Source organism: Triticum aestivum, chromosome 5A (assembly GCF_018294505.1).
Source record: "Triticum aestivum cultivar Chinese Spring chromosome 5A, IWGSC CS RefSeq v2.1, whole genome shotgun sequence".
Lineage (NCBI taxonomy): Eukaryota > Viridiplantae > Streptophyta > Magnoliopsida > Poales > Poaceae > Triticum > Triticum aestivum.
In genome coordinates this window covers 200,572,063-200,590,720 of record NC_057806.1, presented here as the reverse complement: position 1 = coordinate 200,590,720, position 18,658 = coordinate 200,572,063, and the positions used below count along the sequence as shown (strand labels likewise).

Sequence of the window (18,658 nt, the reverse complement as noted above, 5' to 3'; positions counted from 1 at the left end):
TACGCCTGTTGAAGCACGCTTAAAGTGAACGTCAAGTCTTCAGGAGATCTTCATCTTGATTGCGCCGAAGGCCAGGGTTGATATGGCCACGTCAACAATCTTGAGTGAGTCCTTGACCCAGCCCATTACTGGCGAGCCGACCTGACAAGCACCCCCTAATTCAGGACACCAACACTTGGATCCTTCAAGTCTTGAGTTTTCGTGGCAGTTTTGGCTCGACGGCTCGTTGGTTGAGCAAAGGAGATGCGGTAGAATGGGAAGGGAGGACTTCTTGGTTGGCAAGAGTTGAAAAGGAGGAAGGTCAATTTTTTTTTGAGAATGCTGGTTAGGATCTTTCAGCAACGAAGGTGTCCATTAGCGAACAAATTAGTTAGCTGGGTTTGACCAGCCATCGTGAACTAGTAGTTCGCCAGGATTCGTACTCATGTGAACGATCGCTGGATATTCGCGTCCTAAATAAAATTAACGTATAAAATTTGTACTACTCCACCTCTTTATAAAATCTATCTTTCTTCTCATTCCAAATCTCAATCGCAGTCTTCCCACCAACTGCATTCTTCAAATCTTGGTGTTTTATCTCTATTGGTATCGTGTTCAATCCCTTCAATACCCACCACTTCATTTCTAGATCTCTACTGCCCAGATTCATAAAGCGTCACTCTATATGGCGATACTATTGATGTCAACCTTATCAGCGTCACAAAAGCTCTAACAACCTCCAACCAAGACTACTTTGTCTTCATCTTCATCGTCGGTGCGTCAAACTGTAAACTTAAAAACAATAGACTAATTTGTATTTAGTTCCGAGCTTATATATTTTATTGCTGACAAACAAATCCTGCTTGCCTTTTCGCACCGATTATTTGCCCTTTTTGTTGAATGATGACTTGCAAATAGGAGATCACAAATTTCATTTCCAGCCTAGAGGGAAATCCCCACCCCTCGCCCCCTGCCTTCACATCTCTCTCTCTCTCCTCCAACCCTTGTCTCTGACTCTCTCTCTCTCCTCCAACCCTTGTCTCTGACTGACTCTCTCACTAACCCCAAAGCAGCAGAAGCAGCAGCAAGCACCAAGCGAGCAGCGAAGCCGATTCCCCAAATCGCCTCCCACATGCAATTCCTCGCCTGAAGAAACCCTACCTTACTCCGCCGCCGCTGTCGCCGCCATGTCGCTGCCACCGGTGGACCCGCCGGAGTGGCTGCGCACACTACCCGTGGCGCCGGAGTACCGCCCCACCCTCGCCGAGTTCGCTGACCCCATCGCCTACATCCTCAAGATCGAGCCAGAGGCCTCTCGCTACGGCATCTGCAAGATCGTCCCCCCGCTCCCCTCGCCGCCCCGCGAGGCCACCGTTCAGCTCCTCAAGGCCTCGTTCGCCTCCAATGCGGCCGCTTCCGCTTCCGGCGACGCTGGCCCCACCTTCCCGACGCGGCTCCAGCAGGTGGGCCTCTCCACAAAGAACCGTCGCGGCGCGAACCGTCGCGTCTGGGAGAGCGGCGAGCGCTACACCCTGGAGGCCTTCCGTACCAAGGCCCGCGACTTCGAACTCCCGAGGCACGCGATACCCCCGAAGCACGCGACGCCCCTCCAGCTGGAGGCGCTCTTCTGGGGTGCTTGCGCTGCGAGGCCATTCAGTGTCGAGTACGGCAATGACATGCCGGGGTCCGGCTTCGTCAAACGGGAGGTGCCAGACCTGGACACTGACAGTCCGGTAGCAGCGCCCAGGGACGTCGGCGAGACGGAGTGGAACATGAGGGTGGCTCCGCGCGCTCGGGGCTCGCTGCTGCGAGGGATGAGCCGGGACGTCGCTGGCGTCACGACGCCGATGCTATATGTGGCGATGCTCTACAGCTGGTTCGCGTGGCACGTGGAGGACCACGAGCTGCATAGCCTCAACTACCTCCACTTCGGCAAGCCCAAGACTTGGTACGGCGTGCCCCGAGATGCCATGCTTGCCTTCGAGGATGCCGTCCGTGTCCATGGGTACGCAGACGACCTCAATGCCATCAGTGAGTCCTCTGTTCCACTATGCTTTTATTGTACTTCTGTTTCTTCCTTAGAAGCGCTTGAATTCTATTTGACTTGCTTGATAAGTCGTAAGTGTTTCATTTTTGACTTGTAGAGTCAAAACCTTGTTTTGAATTGTCAAATTCTGCTGCCAATTGGGGAGATAACTGACATTCGGTAGTGTCAGGCTGTCAGCAACTTCAGATGAGCAATGTGCAATTGCAACAACGTGTAAATTAACCAGGAACCAGTGCCCTTCAATATGCAATTTATGGCTCTGAAAAAAGAAACATACTAGCGAATATGCGATCTGGAAACTGAACTAAGCAAGTAGATACAATAGATACTTTAATTTCAAATTGAACCATTGCAACCTCAATGATCATAGGAGGTTGCACTGCGACACCCTGGTAGGCCGGGGAGGGTCATGGCAGTGCACAAGCTGTGATTTGTGGGTAGGGACCGAGAGACAGGTGAGAGATTTAAGAAGGGTAAGCTGAACTTGAGAAGGGAGCCTATGCATGCTCGATTTGTTTGGTAAACTGATTTTTACTTTAGTATGGCATGTGATGTGGGGGCAGCACTACACAGCTTGGTGATCAACTCTGTTGGGAATATTGAATAATAAACACATAACACGGTGTTTACCTCCGTCCCTATCTCTCCCTCCTTGGCGCAACTGCGCCAAAGCCCAAACATCCTTGCCCTCACCCTCCACCTCTCATAACTCCCCTCAGAAACTCAGCATGTGACAGACCTATATGAAATGGAAGTGCACACTGCATGCACAAGGATATGTCTATCAATCAAAACCATCCTTCGTAGTAATGAAATTCAGTCTGGCTCCAAAACCTGTTTCAGACTTTCAAGGTATCTTAAGCATCATAAAATTGGGGCTGCTAGATTGCAGAACATGTAGGATTGGGGCAATAACATACATGTTATGAGCAGCAAGACATCAATGATAGCGGTTGAACAAATGACACTGTGTGAGGATGACATAGATCACCGATTTTGTTCTGTGGGTATCTGGCCGACTGATTATTTGTGTAGTACCCTCAGAAATCATGATGCTACACTGCTTCCTGCGCTGCTGGCAAATTCAGACATAGGTATGTATTTACGAAGACAAGAAGATTTAGGGAACATAACCAATGCTTCTAGGACTTGGATTCAAAAGAAACAGAAATACACAAACTACACGTAAGTCATCCGCACGTCCATCCAGATTCCTAGAATAAATCTTGTTTGGGTCATCCGTGTTTAGTACTCCCTCTGTCCATAATATAGTGCACATTTGTTTTTATGAAAGTCAATCTTAACAAACTTTGATGAAGTTTATATACAAAATTATCTGTATCTACAATATCAAATACATACCTTATGAAAATATATTTCATGATGAATCTAATGGTATTGATTTTATATTCAAGATGTTGATAAATTTTCTATAAACTTGGTCAAAATTTACAAAGTTTGAGTTAAAATAAAAAAAATCTAATACACACTATATTTTTGGACCGATGGAGTATAAAATTAAGATATCAAGATGTGCTGTTTTTTTGGGTATACTTCATTGCAAGGAGCAACATTTCAGGATGGCTTTGTAAAGGCCTGGCTTTTATTCTAGGGGTTCTCCTAGCAAGATGGTTGCAGCTAAATTATGTTGTGATCATGTCATATCGGATTTTCTCCACATTTTAAAGACTTGAAGTTATCAAGTCACCTCATTTGCATGGCTCCAAAAGTCCAACAATATTTTCTAATAAGCTAATCTCTCAGAATTCATAAATTGTAAACTATAACCAAAATATATTTGAATTGACTACCAATCACTTGATCACTATGTTGGATTGGTCCATGACCACTTTGTCTTGCCCCAAGCCCACCCACAATGATTAGATACACCAACCAAGGCCGCTCTTGCATATCATTCGCCGGTGTTTCTTGATGATCTATGTGATTCCTTGCTGGTTGCAAGTTCTTGTGAAATTCTTTTGTTTCGTTTATTTGCATGAATTATGTATACGAGTCCCAAGAAACCTCAAATGACCTTAATGCAACACCCCTGCTAAGGTTGTGTACAATAGCTTAGACAAGGTCCGCGTCTGTCTTTAGTGCCTCGCCATGCCACATATAGATCATACTGTAGACACCTCCTACAATAGACTATAATTAGTTGTACGTATAAGACCTCAAATAACGAGAAAATAAAAAACTATCGATGTAGAAATAATTAATTCTATCTGGGATCCCACCTAGTCCTACATGGCAAGTCAACAAAAATCCAAGCCGGTCAACAGCAGACCAAGAACATGGCAATGGTCAACAAGTCAATGGAGAAGAGGAAATAAAAAGACAAAATCAAAGGGAGAAGCAAAAAAGAAGAGGCCCAAGCCTAGAACATGCCCATATAGCCAATGCTCATCATGGTTGAGGGATGAGTGTTGGCACCCTCCACCTTTGACTAGTCCACGATGGACTGGCGGACCAAGTTTTACAATATACCCTTCCCAGCTACCACCACCATGGTAGCTTTGGTCACTTGTCAAGGATCCCTAACCTATGTAAGGCCCCATGGGCCCGTACTCATTCACTCTCACTTGAATGAAATCAAGGGGAGGACACTAGGGCAACTAAGGCAAGAATGGGAGCTCTAGGGTTTGAGTCCAAGGAGTCGCGTACGAGTTGGATCGACATTGAGGAAAAGAAGTTTGGAGAGGGTGCCGAGGAGTCACGCATGACTTCGACCTGCGACCAAACCTCCCTCAATGCTTTCCAAATATAGGACTAGGTCGCCCTTGTTGAGGTGAGGAAACCTCTTCAAAAAACATTGAGGTGTCAAATTTGTTGGTGTACGACTAACTTACTATAAGACCGTCGTAGACACCTCTCTAATCTTTGTTTCGGCCGTGTTGCTAATGTTACCCCCATTCACCCGTTGTTTTAACTACTATAACATTGGCGTCGATCGTGGGGAATTCTCTCCATTGTGTAAAGTCGTGAATCGATGAAGCTAGATGGCCCCGCCTAAACAAGTTCCTTAGCCAAGCAAGAAACAGCAAAGTGCAATAAGACGAAAAGGCAAAACGCTCCTCGCGCCGGGATGCCGCTTGTCCTAGCTTGGTGTCGCGCGTAGCTCATCCTTGCCAGCGCGCAGCCGCGTAGATTGTTGATGGTCCAGTTACTAGGATGCCAAGCAGTTCTAGAATCCTCAAGTGCAAGGGATTGCAACTAGTCAAATTTAACAAATGAATACAATACAAGGGTCTTACGTCCAAGATACAACTTGCAACGGAAGTGAAATATACCTTACGTAGTTAAAGTTTAACAAATGCCTCAAGAAGGCTAAAAAAAGCAAAAGGACATCCATATCCCTGCCCAGGCCAAGTCTGGTGATAACCATAGTTAACGCTTCACCAAAAGATTACGTGCTCCAAATGCTATTATCTGATTTGCAGCATCTGGATAAAAAAGAATAATAAAATAAGGTGACCAAATTGTACTTGCAAGACTTGCGTCAGATGTATCTACGTATGCAACATTTTGTATATGTGGTTTGAGCGGCGGCAATCACTAAGCATCTATAGAAGACACGCTACAACTTGCGTCTACCAGAGACAAGGTAGAAAGCGTATACGAGGTAAGATAGCATTAAAGATCAACTACTCTATTCACCTACCTAACCGCAAACATCCTTGCATTCCTCTTCGCATCATCCACAAAGAAGAATCTCCAACGCACTCACACGGTTGGCAAGTTTAATTAATTATTAATTGAAGCTGTTTTATGATCAAGTTAACAACCTCCAAGCTGTCCATAGCCGTGGACACGACTATTCGAATAGATTTAACCATGCAGGGGTGCACCAAGTTACCCATACACATACGATCCTATCTTAGATGACACAGTGCACGGTGTATGCTGGCAGAGGTGATCGACTCAACACTTACCTTACGTTGCAAACAAGTCCAGGGAGCTACTTGAGTTTTACCTGAATCGAGAGTCCAATCGAAGTCTGAGTCAAACCCAACCGTTGCGTGACATGCCCCTACCAAGTAAATGGGGGGGGGGGGGGCTAGCCCACAATTCCTACATGTATGCAAATATCAGGGGATAACCTCCCCCAATGACAAAAACAAAATCATAACATCGGGGATCGTCTCGTTTGTACGTGGAATAACATGAGTAATGTGCATGCCAGAAGGAAAGCCAGAACTATTGTGGCCCTTGGACAAGTCTGTGGTCTAAGGTAGTAGGTAGTAGGCTGAGGAGGGCCCCATTTAAACCTCACACGAGTTGTTAGTGCATCCAATCTTGAGTCGAGATAACTAGAACTCAGATCCTAGGTCGGCTCGAATGGAACAAATCACCGATGCTCTAAGCATGTCCTGCCAAACTTTAAATACATGTTAACATAATTAACTCCATTGCATAATAAAGAATGTATAAGAGCCAAGTTAACATGTATGATGCCCTAAAAGAACATCAGGTAGATATGGCATAACTAAAGCATTAACCCTAAACATGCATACTACAGTCAGAGCAGGCTCCCATGGTAGTATCAAGCAAGTAACTAGCATAATGAACGAAAGGTAAAGGCATATAAGGGTTACAATAAATAGGCCATGCACCAGAATAGGTATTGAAGACCAACTACAACATTGTTACACTAATGCAAGAATAAGGGAGGAAGCAATGGAATGTGTTGGAATGGACAAGGAGGTTTTACTTGCCTAGAATCCACACTTGGTACATTCTCATACCTTGCTCGTATCTCACGTCATCCCCGGACCCTATCGCGAAGAAGCAGAAACACTGGAAACGAATCAACAAATGCAACTACGGCAACGATCCAGCATGCTCATGATATGCAATGTTATGTCATGGCAAGTTACGATGCTAATGGTCTAATGCAATTAAAATGCGATTAAACTAAACTCCATATTTAAAGAATAGGGCTCAATCTTGTTTAGCTACTCAAACCACTTTAAATGTCCTTAACAAGAGTGATCATGGCATAAGATGATGATGGAAATGAGTTTAGAAAGTTAATGAGGAAGGAATGAATTATATATAGCTTCTCCAAAGTCCACATATATAAATAATAGGTTCAATCTTGTTTAAGCCTAAACAACAATTTTAAATGTTGTTATGATGCATGAGAATGACTTAACGAGGTTCTATGCAATTTTCTGAGCAATTTGACATATAGTATGACATGTCACGTTTTCATTGCCATGGAAGCACATTTTGTTGCCACGGCGGTGTTTCCGGGGTTCCGGCCGCAAAAAGCCTCAAATGTGTTGTCATGTGTGCAAATTGAGCTAACGGTGCATAGTGGTGACACAAAGGCCACAAGCTCAAGACAATAGAAGGTGCAAACGTCCAATTGGTCGATCCATTGCTATCATGCACACAACCGTCTCGGGTCGTCACCTTTGTTGTGTGCGGGTGGGGCGGATCGGGTTCGGTGCGGTGTAGTCATTCGCGTGTCGTAGTCGTACTTGGCAGAGGTCCACGACGGTGGTAGTCATTTGGGCGTTGGTACCAAGACTTGGTGAATCTCCAGATGGCGAGGAACTTGGCCCACATAATAATTATGAGGCCCTAGCCAAATCATCCAAGGTTTATGAAGGGCACTTTGGACATTTGGCACAATCTAAGGTTTTAGCCCTTCAAGAAAAAGTTGATTGATTAAATCCTCATTTCAAATTAAATTGGATGCAATATGAATGCAATGCTTGTGAGATGGACATGATGCAAATCAATGACTGCGGAAAGTGTTGGTCTTGGGCTGTTACATAGTTTAACCTAACCACCACATCAATACACTACCTTGCATCCCCCTCGTATCCTTCACGAGGTAGGATCCCCAAGGCACTCACACCTAAGCAAGTTTGTTAAATTATTAGTTAAAGTTCTACAATACCATAGATATGACTATTTGAGTAGATTTAAACCTGCAAGGGTGTACCATTTTACCCTATTGCGTGTCAAACACTCTTAATGCCATGTAGTCAACACACATGGGGTATGCCCACAGAGTGAGAGTGGCCACGTCACTTCTCCTAAGTAGCAAACAAGTCCAAGGAGCCATCCAACTGAGTTGTACCTCAATCGTGAGTCCGACCGAAGCTCTGAGACAGACCCAACCGTTGTGTCCTGGGCTAAGGTGGCTAGGGCCTGCATGATAACCCCCTGTCCACTTCACAATTCCTATGTGTATGCAACGGCCATCCAAGCATTAACGTCATCATAACTTATGGTTTGAAGGAAGTATTCACATTTCATTGGACTGTATGAGTTCCTGATTACATGTTTGCAACTGCATGTTCAATCCCCGGTTTAAATATGATCACAGTACCACAGGATCATCATGAACTAACTGCAGTTTGTAGCTCTTGGTACATTTATACAGGTTTAGGGACCTGAATGTGCAATTCATAAGTTGAGGGAGCCATGTGACGCGCACACAAGTTTAGTGACCTATGGTGCAGTTGACTCTTGATAATTCTTCCAACAGAGGCCAGCTTGCCTAGTTTAGATTATCTCAATTCTCAAAGCAATATTAAGCACATAGCTGACATCCATTTGTCTAGAGATCATTTGCTCCCTCCATTCCAATGAATAAGGTGCGCACACATTTCAAACTTCAGCTTTGACCATCGATTTAACCAACCAAATGTAGATTATGTGTGACAAAAGTTATATAACTGGATTCGTATTCAAAAGAAGTTTTCAATGATATGATTTTTAAGTCACATAACTTATATAATACTCCGTACTGGTCTAACTCGCAGGCAAAGTTGAATTTTGCAATACGTGCATGCCTTATTTATTGGAATGGGGATAGTAGTACATAATGTTTAATATTCGTGGAAGAATGTGTATATTATTTTAGAAAATGTATTTATTCTCCCCGGCCTCTGCATCCTTAGATACATATAGCCAACCTCATTCAATGCTTATTACAAAGAGATGTGTCGGGGGGATGACCCCGGGTAGGCAAATCCAGACCTAACAATCTTCCAAAACAACGGGGAGGCAAGCGCCCTGCCATCCGGCCGCCCGGCTTCGGGCCGGCTGGGCGGGGCACCAAGGCTTGACCCGGCCGGGCCGGCTCCCACTCAGGCCCACCAGACGACCGGACAGTCCCCCTCCTACGACGGGCGGGCGTGGCTATAGTGCACCTATTGTCCCGACCAAAGCAGGCGTGGTTACAGTGTGCCCTGAGGCCACGTCCCGGAGTCGACGGCGGCGACCTGGTGCGGTCCTGTAGCAAGTCGGCGCCCACCACCCCGTGACACGAGCAACAGTGTGCCACAGTGCCGCGGCCCCCCGTGGGACTCGTGTCTAGCGGATCCGGCAGCCGGCGGGACCCGCGGCCGGCTCGAGACGATGACATCAGGGCCCCGTGCCCATGTAATGTTACCATTGTAACCCTGGGGGAAAGGTCTATAAGACCCCCCCCCCCCCCCCCCCCCAAGGAGCCCTCCATCCGGGGGGTTCCATTCCTTTTCCACACACACACACACACACGCATAACCAGGAGAAGGAGAGAGCTAGCTCTTCTTCCTCCTCCCCTCAAACAGCTCCAGGAGCGCCTTGTATTCACGTTGTGAGATCCATCGAGTAGATCCAGCAGGACTAGGGGTTTTACATCCCCCGGAGGGCCCCGAACCTGGGTACATCGCGAGTCCCTCTCCGCTTGTCCCCGATCTCGCATCCGGAACCACCCTCCGACGTCCTCTGGCCCCAACCACGTTCGATAAGCCTACCCATGGCATTTGCCGTGAGAACACCACGACAAGATGAAACTCCTATCTTGCCAAAAGGAGGGCAAGATAAAAACATGGACCAACTAAGACAACTCATGCCAACAAAACTGCTCTAAACACTCGGGAGCCTATCACTGGCACGCCGTCCAAACTGGGACGTAAACTACTTGGTAATCCACTCGAGCTTCTTTGCATCAAGCTCCATCAGCACCTTGTGCCGGGCCTTGTGTAATAACGTCCATAACAACAGCCAATTGGTACATGAGATTAGACAAAAGCACCGCTGCTGCCCCAACTAGAATAAGAGACCTTAAAGATTTATCAACCCCCCTTTAGCCAGGACCCAAAAATATGTGAAATAGTATGGGGCGGGGTGATATTAAAGGCTAAATACACAGCTTGCCATGCAATACGTGCTAGACAACAATCAAAAAAGAGATTTTGAATGGTTTCTTCATAACGGAAGCTACAACGAGTATCCCCTTGCCACATTCGTTTTACTAGATTATCCTTAGTATAACTTCTCGGTAGAGGAACCAAAGGAAAACTTTTATCTTCAACGGTAATTTTTTTTAAAAGGCAACCCGGTGCACATAGCTCCCGCTTGTGCAGGGTCTGGGGAAGGGTCCGACCACTTTGGGTCTATAGTACGCAGCCTTTCCTACATTTCTGCAAGAGGCTGTTTCCAGGACTTGAACCCGTGACCTCATGGTCACAAGGCAACAACTTTACCGCTGCACCAAGGCTCCCCTTCATCAACGGTAATTTAAGACGCCACAATCTTCTCAACTTAAACTTGACCTTGTATACATCGAGTGCACAGAAACAGGCCAGAAGTGTGAAGATCCCATTTAAATAGGTCCTGGTCTGTAGTAAGCTGCACATTAGGACAATCTCATTTCTGTCCACCAAATGCTGACGAATGACGCAATGAGAGCCGTACGAAAGTCAGACCTGTGAGTTCTCTACTCCAATAATCGCAGGAACAGTGGCATCCCTGTGACGGACGATATTAAATGACTTGGGCTACAAAACCGGAAGAGGCTTATCCCCAATGCATTTATCCTCCCGGAATCTAATTGATTCATCATTACCTAGAGAAAAAAGATCCAGATTGAAGAAAAGTATCTTTAACCTTCATGAGACCCTTCCAAAAGTGGGAGTCCGTTTGCTTGGCTTTAACTGCCATGAGTGAGTGGATTCTACCCCAAATATTTATTACATAAGAGTGACTGCCACACTCCGTCCTTGGTTAGCAGCTTAAATAGTCACTTACTTAGAAGGCACCTATTTTTGACTTCTAGATGGGTGCCGAGGCCACCCTGGTCTTTAGGAGTACACAAAATCTCCCCACCATGTTAAATGATACTTTCTCTTATGTTGATCCGGTTGCCAAAAGAATCAGGAGCGATAATAATCTAACCTCATGCGAACCCCCTTGGGTATCTCCAAAAAGGACACCATGAAGATGGTGAGGTTGCTCAGCACAGAATTAATCAAAACCAAGTGCTCATTGTAGGGAAGAATCTGTATATTATAACTTGCTAATGGGCCTTATGTTACTGCATGCAGTGGCCTTCCAAACTTTAAATCAGAAGACAACCGTCTTGTCCCCTGAAGTGCTACTTTCTGTGGGAGTTCCTTGCTGCAGGTACGGGGACATGGTTTAACATTCTTGTTTTTGATATTCTCTTGGTCATTATTTGAGCATTGGGCACTATTGATAGATACTTCTCCAAAGCAGATTGGTTCAGAACCCTGGAGAATTTGTTATCACCTTCCCTGGAGCTTATCATTGTGGTTTTAGCCATGGTAGGCCATCAATCATGTCTGTATACATTGAGTGCATTTCTATAAGTTATCTGTTTGCTCCTGCATGTGTGGATCTACTCCACTAATTATTGTAAAGAAGTGTTCTCAGATACTTATAAATGGAATTTTGAAAAGCTACTTTCAGTAGGTGTTCTTATGATTTTATTCAACTTTGTTCGTCAGTCAGATGCTGCAGTAATAGTATATATTGTTATTACTGATTTAGATGACAACCATTCGTTATAGCCGTTATTCTACACCTGTGATGAAATGTTTCAATTTATAGCTTCTTTTAGAGTTATCAACAGTGGCCTTGCACTCACTTGAAATAACTTTACTGGTGATTATTTCATGATAATTGACCATGATGTTTGCATCCGTAGAAGAATCTGAAAGAGTTAACTGCTGTAGACGGTAGACCTAGTTTCTTGTAATAACACAGTCCCAAATTGTTGGAAGAGGGATGGCAGTTTTGACTGGTCAGGGTTTGTAATTTCATTTGCGGATGTGGATCACATGTATTCATTTTTCCGACTACCAAATCACTGCTACATTTAAAGTTTGGCATTTAATATGTGTCTTCTGAAGAGTTATGAATACTAATTATTGTAAAGGATTTTGACCCCTATGATTGAAACAATGAATTTATTTAACTATTTCATTTTCACAGGATTTAATTGTGGGGAAGCAACAAATATTGCCACTCCTCTCTGGTTGCAGGTGGCCAAAGAAGCTGCAATCCGGAGGGCTTCAACTAATTGTGGTCCAATGATTTCTCATTATCAGCTGCTTTACGAGCTTGCATTGTCATTAAGTCAAAGGTGTGCTGCAACGAATACAAATATCATTCTTTTTTGTCATAGAATTTTTTGTTTATGCAAGAATACTGAACTGATGCATTCTCTTTATATCTTTTTAATTTAAGTTACACTGAAATAACTAGATATATTGTTGGAATTCAAACGACTTATGATGGATGCATTACAGTTTCATCTGATTAAACTAGTCTATTCAGTTATGACACAGCCTCCTCTTCAAAATGGACAGTGAATGTGAATTATCTTTGCGATAATTTTGTAGAGTTATTTTATGCAGTTGGTTATATTTTGGAAAATTATTTGCTTTTTATAGGGAACCTAAGGATCTCCATACTCTTCCAAGAAGCTCTCGATTAAGGGATAAGAAGAAGAAGGATGAAGGAGATACAATGGTGAAAGAAAAATTTGTTGGAAGTGTGATTGAAAATAACAATTTGCTTAGTATCCTTCTGGATAAGAGTTCTTGTATAATTGTTCCTGAGACTCCATTTCCTCCTACATCCTTTCCTACGATGATGGAACCTGAACTCACTGTTAAACAAAGTTTGACGGGTGGTCACTGTAGTATTAGTCAGCAAGCAGTGCACAATATGTCTGTTGATGTGGCACTAGACAAAAGTATAGTAGTAGAGAACATGAGTCACTCTCAGTCAGTTACTGAAGCATCTTTATCTGCATACAACAGAAGAAAGCTTTATGAAACAAAATATGGTGAACTTGGCACTGCTGCCTTCTGTTTATCACCATCCAAGTTGCAGAGTGGAGTAACTGATAAAGATAAGAGAGGTGGGCTCTTAGATCAGGGGCGGTTGCCGTGCGTTCAGTGTGGCATATTAAGCTTTGCTTGTGTTGCCATCATTCAACCTAGAGAAGCGGCTGTCCAGTTTGTGTTGTCTAGAGAGGGCATCTCATCGAGTGCAAAACCGGGAGAAGTTAGTGAATCAGATGGTATCTCAAATTGGATAACCAACAATATTGAGATGGTTCCTCAACAAGGTTAGTGCGACTTGATCTTTTACCCCTACACAATCTCATGTGCATAACAATCACTTTTACCCCATATCATTCCCCCCCCCTCCATCGTGTCATTTCTAAATATTGTACTGGTTATGGTATTGTTTTTTTTTGATCCAGCACATATCATCTTAATCATCTTTCTGATTTTGATCAAATTGGAGCTAAAAACATAAATAGCGTTGCATTCAAAGTAGCGTTTTTGCACTATGAGAAGTGATCGATCTGCTAAAGTTTTCTTGTAATCATAATATCAAACAATGAATGTTATGTTTTCAAATTTTTATATTTGTATGTGAAAGGTGCAAGTGATAAAAATCATCAGTGCTTCTTTTTTAGTTCCTGATTTCCTACAGCTGAATGGAACTAAAGGATAAGAACTATTATGATGAAGTGTGTTTCATTTTGCATACCTGGAAGACTTGATATAAATATCATGTCTGTTTTCAACAGGACAAGCTTCGGAAGCACTTACCGTAAGTTTAGCCCATGTATCTGATCGGTGTGGACAACTATACAGCAGGAACAATAATGGATCAACCTCTGCTCTAGGGCTTCTAGCTTCTACTTACGGATCATCAGACTCTGAGGAGGAATCAAACCAAGGCAAAAATAATCAGTTATTGGAAACATCAGTTAGCTTCTCAAGTACAGTTCAGCGTCAAAGATCAAATTCGCACTTGTATGAAGAGTGTTGTGAAGCCAAAACCACAACTTCTTTGCTGAAATCTATAGAGGATAATAGTACGACAATAACTCGATGTGGTAGGGACACAGATATCAATCATTTAGCAAAGCTGAGGGAGCAAGGAACAACCTATGATCAGTGTTCTGTCTACGTTGATTTGGCTAATGATCTAACCATATCAGGTGTAAAAGCCTATTCAGATACTCATGTAACCACAGCTAAGTCCTCAATTGAACCAGATGTGTTGACCCAGCTCAAGTACAACAATGATTCTTGCAGAATGCATGTATTTTGTCTAGAACATGCTTTGGGGACATGGACACAACTTCAAAAAATTGGTGGTGCTAATGTTATGCTCTTGTGTCATCCGGGTATTAACACTGTTCCATAATCTCTTGAGTCCTGAGTTTGTCCTTCACTATGCTATCTTAAACAAAAGTCCAATTTTGAATCTATTGCAGAAGTTCAGTTTTCAACCTTGGAACCTGAAATCGGTTGTTTTAGTATTGAAATGCTGAACCAGTTTTATATTTCACGGCTAGAAATAACCAATTTTTTTAGAGTTTAAGGTTGAAAACTGATTTTCTGTGATGGTTCCGGGTTGAAAAGTGGACTCTTTTCTTTATCTTTAGATATTGGGCTTGTACAATAGGATTTTACACTTCAAATATTTTCTTGTTTGACTGTTTTGTGTACTGTGTATGCACCTTATTGGTGATTATAGATTTGAGACTATCAGTCAGATGGTAAACTAGGCATGAAATGTGGGGAGATTCAACCTTAGAATTTATTCAAATAGACTGACACCCTTGACGTTGAGCATGTTATTTGAGCAACTACAATATTTGGTTTCCTTTCTATATTCCCAAAATATATATTCATATTCATTGCAATTTTCTTGGGGATATCTCTGAATTAGTATGCGGGTATGCTGAAAGGGATAAAGTATACGGTTTTTATTAAGTGAATAAAGTGTGAGCTTTTTTTTAGTATGGAATAGTCATATGATTCCATAATCCTAGGAGTGCCTTCCTGCTCCTCATATCCAAAATGTTTGTGTTATACCCTTAATATCATTTTAAATATACTTAAGTAGTACAGGATACTCCAAAGAGAAACTTGATGGATTTTCCTTTTTGGTCCATATTTTTAGCACAATTGCTATACATACTCTGTTGTATGGAGAAGGGCATATAGTAACAAAGAGCTTCAGTTACATATTTTTCATCAAATTCAGTATGGGGTATACTATATTCTCAACAACACTTCAATATTGCTATGAAGGTGCAAGGAGAGTGCTTCAAAAGCTTCAGAGCTTTCGTAGGCACTGTCCTTGTTTTCTTTCTGGAAATATAGGCTATATGTATACTGTTAGAAGAGCTAATTTTTTAGCAATCTTTGTAATATTATTGCTAGAGTCAACAGTGTTTTTAGTGGACGTCAATCATGTATTCCATGTAAAATGAAGTTGTTCTTGATTAGTGATTTACGTTGCATTTTCAGAATATCCTAGAGCAGAGTCAGCAGCAAAATTCATAGCAGAAGAACTTGGTTTGAAGCCTGATTGGAAAGATGTAGCTTTTGAAGAAGCAACTGATGATGACATCAGAAGAATTCAGTTGGCTTTGCATGATGAAGATGCTGAACCTGCAAGCAATGACTGGGCAGTTAAAATGGGTATCAATATATACTACAGTGCAAAACAGAGCAAATCCCCGCTTTACAGCAAGCAGATACCATACAATTCCATCATTTACGAGGCATTTGGCCAAGAAAACCCAGACAATTTGACAGATTATGGACGGCAAAGATCAGGCGTGACAAAGAAAAGAGTGGCTGGATGTTGGTGCGGGAAAGTTTGGATGTCAAACCAAGTCCATCCCTTTTTAGTTCGTGAGCATGAAGAACACAATCGTGCCATAGTTTGCAGCAAAGTGATGCTTGGTGCTAATTACCATGAGATAGTATACGATGAACCATCGCTTACATGTAATACAATGGTTAACTGTAGCCCATCAAAAAGGATATCCAGAAGGAAAGGAAGGGACTCTATTGAAAAATCTGGAGCCAGAAAGAAGAGATGCTCCGCCAATGATGAAGCCACTTTACATTGCAGTAGCCTTGGGATGAACTCTAAAACCATCAGCGATCAGCCTAGAAACTTCGATGATCATGACAAACATGAAGGAGGTAAAATTACAGAAGCACCAAGCACTCAGCAATATCAACAATATACCTTGCAAAGCATGAACATGAAGTCAAGTTCTAACAAGCCAAAGGATGATAAAGGAAACCGCAATTTTCTTGACCTTTATGATGAAGCTAATGACGTGGACTGCTGGTTTAACATAGATTCTGGAGATAATGCTGCAATACGACACTTGGAAGACAGTCGACAACAAGAACTTGGTACTGTGAAAGCTAAATCTCCAGGTAAATTGCAAGGTAATATGAGAAAATCGAGCAAGTGCAAGGCGAGAGATGATTCTCTGAATGGAGACAAGAAAGTGCAAAAGATGAATAAGAAATCAATTTCTAGGAAGCAAAAGGACGTCGAGATAAATACACAGTTTCGAGAAGAATACGATGAAGATAACAACTGGGAGGAAGTTCCAGAAGGAAAAGATCATGATGTGAAAGTGGAATCTAGAGCCAAAACACGAAGTGGTGAGGATAATAAAAGAAACAACAACTCCCATGAACTACATGATGAAGATAATGATATGGATTGCTGGCATGACATACATGGCCGAGATAATGCCACAATGGGAAACTTGGATAACAGTCCAGTACAAAGACTTGAGGCTGCGGAAGTGAAATCTGGTGGTAAATTGCATTGCTGTAAGAGAAAATCCAGCAAGGGCAAGGCAAAGGATGATTACTCATATGGAGATGAGAAATTGCAAATGCTGAACATAGAATCAATCTCTAGGAAGCAAAAGAGTGATAGCCAGTTTGATGAAGGTTGCGACAGAGATAACGCTTTGGACTCTTTGCTTAATGATGTGGATGAAGCCGCACGAGAGAACTGTTATGAAGTTCGGGAAGAAGAAATGGATGGCATGGAAGTGAAGCCTAGAGGGAAGATGCAAACTGGTAAGAGAAAAACCAGCAGATGTCAAGCGGGTGATAAAGCAGCTAAATTTCCTTGTGATATAGAAGGGTGTGACATGAGCTTCAGCTCACAGCAGGATTTGTTGTTGCACAAGCGTGATATTTGTCCTGTTAAAGGATGCAAGAAAAAGTTCTTCTGCCATAAATACCTGCTCCAGCACCGCAAAGTGCACATGGATGAAAGGCCACTCAACTGTGAATGGAAGGGCTGCAAGAAGACATTCAAGTGGCCATGGGCTAGGACAGAACACATGAGGGTCCATACGGGGGTGCGACCTTATGAATGCATGGTACCTGGCTGTGGTCAGACATTCAGATTTGTGTCGGATTTCAGCCGCCACAAGAGAAAGACTGGCCATTCCAGTGGTAAGAAAAATAAGGAGAGTACATAACTTCTAATCCCTGTGCAGGAGTACAGGTTCTTTCTCTGAAGGGTATGCTGATTGAATAACTGCATCAGATTCCACTTGTCGTTGGATTAACCTGCATTAGGAGTCTAATTCATTCCATTGTTTACTGACTCCGCATAATGAGTCAATTTTTCCAGTGCCTTGGGTCCAACTGGCCTGTTGTTGACTGGGGTTATTCCAAGTCAATTGTATGTGCTTTAGTTTATCGCCAACGCTTGGGGAAGTTCCTTTTGTCTTCATGGTTAAATTGACATACTTATCTTGCTGTCTGGTGGCATTCTGTTAGTTCGTTGTTATTTTCCTATTTATTATTACAAATTGCAGCGTAGGTATAATAATGTGCACGCTTATTACTATGCTACATCTTTGTTTTTTCTTTTTCAAAATATTGTCAGATTTTTTTTGAACTGGGCATTACCCCTTTTCATTACTTCGACATAACGGAAATACAGACATGTCCAGGGAATGAAACGGAAAAGAGGAAAGCGGGTCAAGCATCGCCGGGAAACCCACCATAAGCACTCGCCATCAAGATTACTCATTATGGGATGAAAACCCGACGACACTATATAATCCACGACCCAAACGAGCAAAACCACCGTCTAAAGTTAGGCCACAAAAGCAACACAGCTCGTAAACAGAGCAACATGCCCCAATCACCCTCGCGCAGGAGGTAAAACACCAACAGGATCGATGACTCCCTACTCAGCAGGCTTCCTCGTCCTGATAAGCTGTAGCGCAGATCCTCATCAAATGAGACGCATTATCCTTCAGCAGAGACGCATTATCCTTCAGCAGTTCTCCTCTAGTTCTGAGCGCCGCTGCGTCCTCCTGCTTCATCAAAAAAAAAAAGGCAACCTGGTGCATGTAGCTCCCGCTTGCGCAAGGTCCAGGGAAGGGTCCGACTACTTTGGGTCTATAGTACGCAGCCTTTCCCTACATTTCTGTAAGAGGCTGTTTCCAGGACTTGAACCCATGACCTCATGGTCACAAGGCAGCAGCTTTACCACTGC

The 18,658-nt window shown here is 43.1% G+C and overlaps 1 protein-coding gene across 1 annotated transcript; it reads left to right on the top strand.

The window, feature by feature from the left end:
• The first annotated feature begins 967 nt into the window (after positions 1 to 967).
• On the top strand, positions 968 to 17,910 carry LOC123102786 (lysine-specific demethylase JMJ705). Its single transcript, XM_044524211.1, has 7 exons — positions 968 to 2,010; positions 11,362 to 11,440; positions 11,534 to 11,601; positions 12,272 to 12,422; positions 12,733 to 13,415; positions 13,887 to 14,492; positions 15,625 to 17,910. The coding sequence occupies exons 1-7, from the start codon at positions 1,167 to 1,169 to the stop codon at positions 17,625 to 17,627; spliced, it is 4,434 nt and encodes a 1,477-aa protein (XP_044380146.1). The 5' UTR covers positions 968 to 1,166; the 3' UTR covers positions 17,628 to 17,910.
• Positions 17,911 to 18,658: the final 748 nt, after the last annotated feature.